We start from the raw sequence: 7834 nt of genomic DNA, 5'->3' as shown, positions 1-7834 counted from the left end.
ATAATTTTTATTTTTTTCTTCTAATTTTATATATTTTATAACTAAATAATACTAACTCGTAAAAAACTAAAGAGACTAATTTAATAAAAATTATTATAATAAAATATTATAACAGTCTAGCCATACTTATTACCGTGAGACAACTTGCTAGTCCAGTGAACCGTACAAGATGTCAGTACGTCACCTTTTCGGGGACACGAAAGCAGACAAGCTTAGCCCAGCCAAAGCGCAGCACAGGTTTCTCAGATCGCTGCTGCTGTCTTGTCTTTCCAGGACATGGCGCCAAGTCGTGTTTTGGACTCACCTGGGAATAATGCATGGCTTCTTGTTTGAAACGCAAATATGCTGTCAAAGGAAACGTAAAAAAGCACACTTGATTTCACGAAGATAAAGCATTCCTCAGCCGCCATCAGACAAAAAACCACCGCAGTTAAAATCAAAGTTTCCAAACAGGAATACTGACGAAACCCACATAGTAAAGACAGACGGAGCGTGACTCGCAACTCCATGAAAATCATCAACGTCTTGTCCTACTCCTACCAGCAAACAAAAACCTGCCACCAGCCGAAGCAGTAGTGCATCTGTATATAAGCACGCGGGCATGTAGTGGCGTCTCACCTCGCACTCGCAGCTGCAGCTTCAATGCTTCTACCGTTCGTTCGGTGCTGCATCTAGTACATTCGAGGCTGTCATTGAGCAGGGAGGAGCCGAAGCCATGGAGAACATGACGATAGTCAAGAACGAGATCGAGAGCTACTCGTGGTCAGCTCCTGCCGTGATGATCAACGCGTCGGACGGCGGCGAGGCGTGCCAGGTCGTGAGGAGGAGGAGAAGGGAGCCGGCCCTGCTCGCACCGATCAATGGCGGTGCCAACGGCAGCGGCATTGGCAAGCCGTTGCCGAGCATCACCGTCAAGAGGAGCTCCAGGTTTCGTGGAGTTAGCAGGTAACAGAAGCACTGAACCAACACGTGTGACTGCGTATTTTCTTGATAGACCAGCTCGGAATAAGAGAACCTGATCAGATGACAAGAGCGTCTTGATACGCAGGCATCGATGGACGGGTCGTTTTGAAGCGCATCTGTGGGACAAGAACTCCTGGAATCCAACACAGAGGAAGAAGGGCAAGCAGGGTAGGTATTCCGAAACATCAGATGTCCCTTTCTTTTTTTTAAAAAATAGTTGGACAACAGATGATCAGTGATGGATATGTTGTTTGATGCGTAACAGTATATCTGGGAGCATACCATGAAGAGGAGGCAGCTGCAAGGGCTTACGACCTTGCTGCTCTCAAGTACTGGGGACCAACAACCTACACAAACTTCCCGGTATGGCAAGCTGCTTCAGTCTGCAAACAACAATGCGCAATTATAACGGACTAGTGAAGTAGTCTTGCCATTTGCATGTCAATGTTAGCGATTTGGTTCACTTTATGTCTCAGGTCATGGATTATGAAAAGGAGTTGAAGATAATGGAGAACCTTACAAAGGAAGAGTACCTTGCATCATTGAGGAGGTGCGTATTAACACTGCTAGAATCTAATAGTTCTCCACTTCATATCATGACACTTTACTAAACTCGGATATTTTTGTTCTGGTGACAGGAAGAGTAGTGGCTTTTCAAGAGGAGTGTCCAAGTACCGAGGGGTTGCCAGGTATATTTTGACAGAAAATGCTTCGAATTTTCCATCAACAGTTCCAAATATACATTTGCACATCGAATGTTCAAGCCAATGCAAAATGATTCAGGCATCATCAAAATGGAAGATGGGAAGCAAGAATTGGGCGGGTTTTCGGAAACAAGTATCTCTACCTAGGAACCTACAGTGAGTAGACCAACAAAATATCTGCATTTGACACAACAAGGCATAATTTCGCATCCAAATGAAATTGTTCCAGGCACTCAAGAGGAGGCTGCCCGTGCATACGACATCGCCGCGATAGAGTACAAAGGCGTAAACGCAGTCACCAACTTCGACCTGAGATCATACATCACATGGCTGAAGCCCAGCGCTCCAGTCACTTTCAACCCTGAAGCTCTTGTGATGCAAACCACTCCGACCGAGCAACTCCTCCCAGCAGAAACCCAGATGCTCCCAAGAAGCAATCCATTTCTCCTAGACCACAATGCGCCGCCGGGCAGTAGCAGCAATCAAGAGGCCCCTGTGATCTCTCCCGGCGGCATGAGGAAGAGAGGCTCATCCACTGCGCTCAGCCTGCTGCTGAAGTCATCCGTGTTCAGGCAGCTGGTTGAGAAGAACTCTGATGCAGAAGAGGCAGGAGGGGTCATCAGAGAGCCTGGTGCTCATCCAGGAGAAGCCTATGAATACCAAAACTTTTTCCAGGGAGACGGTCCGGACATGTGTGATCTGTTCTCGCCAGGCAGTGGCCACGCTTGGAACGCTTGATTTCATGGAGAAATCGCGTGCTACGACGATGGCGAGAGTGGATAATTGGAGTGATTTTGGAAACATGTCACCTCTACAATACTGTGGAATTGTGTTAGAGGGCACAATGCCGTCGTATGTAAATTAAGTTCAACCTCGAGTTACTTCCAATTGCTAGTACCGAGTTTTTCCTTTCGCAAACTTCATCGACCAGCAAAGAGATGTTAATCCATGATAAATCCCACTGCGTGTTCTGTTTGTTTGGTATCAGCTCAGGCTTGTACCTAGTATGTATTCTGTAACCTAAGCTTGACTTACTGAGTCAAATTATGATCAACAGGGAGTGATCATCTTCATACATAAGTTGCGAGAGCCATTATGGTTGATCAGTAAAAACATGGAGCTGTAATTTCAACAGCAACACAGGCACGAGACAACTGTAACTTTTGTGAATCAAGAAGCATTCAAATAATTCCAGGATCCGGAAAAATGTGATTTGAATCAAATTGAACTTTTTGCAGATTGAACAAGTGAGCCAAAGAAAAATATCATTCAATGATAGGCAACTTGACTAGATTTCAGGACTCGAATCTTCAATAAGCCCGTGTATAGCAAAAACAGTAGTCGTATGAATTAATTGGTAACAGGAACCCCTCAGGCAGTTTGGAACAGGGTAAAGAGGCAAAGATTAAGTTTGTGGGATCAAGATGCCACGGTACCAAAGTTATGCCTACAAGTTTAGTCCATGCTTGTTTACTGGACTTCAGCAGCTGATATCAAAAGCTAACATCCTAAACCAAGAGTTGGTGACCTCAGGGCTTGAGGACCAGGGAGAGCCCGACCTTGGAGCTCTTCTCAATGGCCTTGGTGTCGACCTCCGTGGAGACGGTGATGAATGACTTGGGCCTCCACTCGTGCTGGACGAGCGCACTTGCCATGCCGTAGTTGTTGAAGCGCGCCTTCACAATGGTGAGAGGGTCCAGGGCATGCTTTGTCCCGAAGGTGAGGGTGTTCTCATTGCTCGAGAAGCTGTAAGCCAGCTCTCCTCCGACAGCTGTGGATGGATTCACCGAGTGGTAGTAGGAAGCAGCAAGGCTGTCTCCTTTGTTGTTCCTGAAATGCAAAAATCAGCTTAGTGTCGTAACCTAAAATATTTGTTGTACATTTGTCACAATCTGTGCTACAAATGAAGCTAAGTTGGCATCTACAAAATACAGAAGATAATATAAGAAGCAGAAACCATACATGTTCTAGACCCTCACAATTATTCTGTTTTAGAAATCCCCTAGAAAGACTGCTATGGGCAAATGGGATCCCTGGGAAGTAAATAACAGCTCCAAACAGGAAACGTTAAGCATTAGAAGAAACGACTTACAGAGTCACTGCAGCAACGAAGTCTTCATCACTAGTGAAGCTCAGTCCAGCATTGTATTTGGTGAAGTCCCCAGTTGAAGTATCAAACGCAGCGTCAGCACCCACCGCAAGAGCTTTAGTTCCGAATACACCAGAAAGGTTAATAACAGGGTTTGCATTCAGGCCAACACTGGTAGTGATACCAGCATGAGGGTGCAAGTACTGGAGTTCAGCCTAAAAACACAGAGAGGGATCAGATGGGGTGTGAATTCAGTGCTAAAAAGTTGCTGGATATGGAAAAGAAAAGACATATACCTTGGCAGATTTCTGGTATGGGAAAGGAATGCATAAAATTGCCTTCAAGTCTGGCATGCCCAGATCATGAACTGTGAATGTAGTTGTCACCTGGTAAAAGGGAAGACTACTGAGTCACTGATACAGAAATGATGGCAACTGTTTCAGGCAGTGTAAAGACATGGTGATAGACAAGTTAACAGAGGTTTGAACTTGCATTTGAGTCCGAAGTTGCTTTAACATCCACAGTCACATTATTGTTCTTCAGCTGGCTCTGGATTTCGCTAAAGATAGCTTCATTTTTCCTCGTGCTTGCAGCAGTAATGGCCTACACAAGACAAAAGTGACCATAACTTATCACAGCCTTGGTAAAAAGATCAGACACAATAGTACATTCACTCTTCCAAAGAGAATACTGGCAAAGGAATATCGCAACTGAGACAAAGATCTATATGGATTAAGACATGCTATGCAGTTGCAGGCTTGCAGCATGACAACTAAGAGCTTATTTGTTTTAGCTGTGGATTCTGAAAAGCAGCTTTTGGATTCTGAAAAGCCGGATTGTGGAAAGCTAAGGGTTCAAAAACTGAGAGTTGTTTGGTAACCTAGATTCTGGATAGGTTCGATTGCTGTTTGTGCATGTCAAAAGTCTGAAATGCCCTCATTTGCCTTGAGTGCCATGTTTATCATTTCGTGACATGTTTCTCATTCGATCGAACTTGTAGTTTATTTGTAAAATACGAAAATGCATAATTAAATTACAAACGATACATCATTCATACAAAATTGAATTCATAATTTTAGGCTTTTTAATTATGGATTTAACCAATTACAACACATTTATCAAATTACGCAAATTCCAGCAGGTCCCCCTTGTTGACCCCGGTCAAAATCGACAAGAGGCGGCCATGGCGACTCTACTCGAGCCCGCCGACGGTGATTGGCGATGCAGCTCGACAATCGGAAATCAGAAGGGGCTCCGGCACGCAATAAGAATCCGTCCAAGGTATCACTTTGGGACCGCTGGAGTTCAGCCGACGGCGGCAAGGGTGGCACGACGGCCTTGAGCTGTGCGGCGGCAACGGCTGAGAGGATAAGGAGTCACGGGGAGAGCATTAGGAGAAGGGCTTGAGCATCAAGGCGCCTCCGAGGAGATCACCGAGGGATCCGTGGCAGCGGAGGAGCTATAGAGTGGCCGGTCGACAGTGAGGAGATGGTCAAGCTCACACGGTAGCCGAGGTTGGGGAAGATGGCTTGCGCCCGAGCTCGGCCGGCGGGGAAATGACAACAGCGCTCGGATCCGGGTCGAGGAGGAAGGCGGGCATGTAGCGGAGGAGGTCGGCAGCGACTGAGGGCTGACTGGCACGGCAGAGTGCAGAGGTGAGGAGGACAGAGGGGGCGATGCAGAGGAATATCGGGGAGGAGCAGAGGGCGGCGAGGAGGGAGTTGAGGGAGCGGGTGGTGCAAAGGGGGCAGTGAAGAAGAGAGTGGTGGCGGCGACGTCTGGCGGTGTCGCGCGAGTACGGAGGTAAAGGAGGGGCAGTGGTGGGTAATTCCACTTCAATCCTAATGGACAGTTTGGTCTTTTGCAAATCAAAAGCTGAGGAAAGCTGATGGAGAGTGGATTGTGGGATTGTGATAATCTAGCAATCATATTGTAGAATCCAGCTTATAAAAACTGCTTGTTTGTTTCTACTTCAGCTTATAAAAGCTTATTTCCATAATATGTAGTGGAAACAAACATGCCCTAACAACATAAGAACTGAAAGCATCTTAAATCAGCATGATAGCACCAAGTCAGGATAAGATTTTTTTTAAAAAAAAAACAGCTATCCATCATCAAGCATACCAGATTCATAAGACCAATAAACAACTGACAGTAAAAACAGATGTAATCATCAGAAATGGACAAAGATAGAAAGACAGATACATATATGTAGTACAGTACCATAAGGCGCATCACATGTGCTATACATGCATCTAAATAAGTAACTGGAGAGTGGAGGCACATACAGCTCATACTAAAAAAATCAAGTCTAAGTGAAAAGAGCAAAACCAGTACACATGGAAGCAAATCATTAGTGATTCTATGGTTTCAATCCACAAACGACATATAACCCACACACAGGCAATGTGCTTATGTTCTGTAAAAAGCAGCAGTGACATATCAAACAGGTCAACAACCAAGGACATGTTACAACTCACGAGAAATTTCAACCCTCATATAAGCCAATTTATGGATTCTCCATCTAACTAGCTAGGCTAAAATGTCACCCAAAACATGGTTCCTAAATAATCATAAGGCAATAGTCGTGCCACATTCCTCTATGTTAACAACCTAGCCACATCCTACATATGATCATACCTACTGAATTAGTGAGGAAATCCAGCGTGAATTCGTTGGAACAACATAAGAAATGAGTAAGCCAAGCACTGATGAGCAAAAGTAGCTTTGAAATAGAATACCAGTTACGATATCTGTTCAATAAAGACTACACTATTCAACTGAACATGTCATTGCAGCACTAGCACTTGTGACGTATGACTCATGGGCTACACCCTACCGGACAATACACTTAGTAACAGTGACAAACACACCCCGTTTGCCATCCACAGATTGCAAGTACAAAGATGCTATCACAGATGGAATCACTCGCTGGTCATTGAACAAGCTAATCCACTTCCTGAAACTAACCCGCAGACAAGCTAATCCACTCCCAACATCTAAACCAAAAGCCATTGGACAAGCCAATCCACTCTAAATACTTATAAAACAGGAGTCACTGAACACAAGCCAATCCACACTCTCTACCCCTAAATCACAGCCCACCGAAGCCAAGATTCATACGGGAACAACACGCATAACTGAAAATGTCATACCAACCACACCGCGTTCCTGCACGAATCGTTCTTTGGAAACCAAAACCTAACCATAACCACAGATTCAATGACTACACAAATCGTGCCTTGGAAACTCGATCGTACAGGGCCTAAACCGCAATCCATTGTCCACCAAAGTAGCACACCACAAATGAGCATCTACTAAATCACACTAAACCAACGCCAAAATAACAAGAGAACTTGACAAGCACACGCAGAGTAAGGCACAAAGCGAGCACTCACAGCTCCGTTCGAGGCGTAGGTGGTGAGCGTGAACTTCTGGTCCGTGTGGTAGTCCTTGTACAGGAGATCTGCAAAACCCACCAAGAAACAACGGAAAGAACAAGCATTAGCAACCCAGAAGCTGAAACCAGCACCAACAAACACCCCCAATCCCCAGAAACAACCCAACATCAGCAGAAGAAAACCCCCGAATCCCCCAAGGCAGGAATAATTAAGAAGGAGCCCCGACCTCTGGCCTTCTTCCCGATCTCGGAGTAGATCCCGGGACCCGCGGCGGCCATGGCTGGCGGCGGAGGAGGAGACGGCGCCGGCGGCGAGGGGTGGGGGGAAATGTGAAGGGGATTTTTGGGAGTGGAAAATGGGGTGGAAGGGGCCGGGAGGAGGGTGGTATTTACCGACGCTGGGTGGGAAGGTGTCGGGTGCCGCATGATGCGAAATGGACGGGCGAGATTCGATCCTGGGGCTACTCGACGTTTTCTTGAAGAGAAAGAAGCAAGGGAAAGTTTGGTAGAAATCCCTATGCTCCAAAATTTTTAGAGGGAGTAATTTTTTAAAGAAATTGATTCTTGGTTAAAAATATTTTTTATATTTTTTTAAGTAAACTTTGTAAATGAAGTGATTTTATATGAAAAGTGAATAAAAAACTATTTTTTTCAACTCTTAACATTTAATTTATTTCA

The 7834-nt window shown here is 45.3% G+C and overlaps 2 protein-coding genes across 2 annotated transcripts; one reads left to right on the top strand and one right to left on the bottom strand.

Moving 5' to 3' along the window:
• Nucleotides 1–68: 68 nt before the first annotated feature.
• Nucleotides 69–2551, top strand: LOC133885490 (AP2-like ethylene-responsive transcription factor At1g79700). Its single transcript, XM_062325209.1, has 7 exons — nucleotides 69–945; nucleotides 1049–1131; nucleotides 1229–1326; nucleotides 1440–1513; nucleotides 1602–1652; nucleotides 1747–1823; nucleotides 1897–2551. Exons 1-7 carry the CDS (start codon nucleotides 716–718, stop codon nucleotides 2403–2405), a joined length of 1122 nt encoding a protein of 373 aa, XP_062181193.1. The 5' UTR covers nucleotides 69–715; the 3' UTR covers nucleotides 2406–2551.
• Nucleotides 2552–2993: 442 nt separating this feature from the next.
• On the bottom strand, nucleotides 2994–7526 carry LOC133885500 (mitochondrial outer membrane protein porin 2-like). Its single transcript, XM_062325220.1, has 6 exons — nucleotides 7384–7526; nucleotides 7155–7222; nucleotides 4249–4359; nucleotides 4053–4142; nucleotides 3760–3971; nucleotides 2994–3497 (listed from the first exon to the last, which is right to left on the bottom strand). The coding sequence occupies exons 1-6, from the start codon at nucleotides 7433–7435 to the stop codon at nucleotides 3197–3199; spliced, it is 834 nt and encodes a 277-aa protein (XP_062181204.1). The 5' UTR covers nucleotides 7436–7526; the 3' UTR covers nucleotides 2994–3196.
• Nucleotides 7527–7834: the final 308 nt, after the last annotated feature.

The sequence above is a fragment of the Phragmites australis genome, chromosome 11, assembly GCF_958298935.1.
Source record: "Phragmites australis chromosome 11, lpPhrAust1.1, whole genome shotgun sequence".
In the NCBI taxonomy this organism is placed as follows: domain Eukaryota; kingdom Viridiplantae; phylum Streptophyta; class Magnoliopsida; order Poales; family Poaceae; genus Phragmites; species Phragmites australis.
Note: the sequence above shows the minus strand (reverse complement) of the source record. Positions and strands in the feature narration are given on the sequence as shown.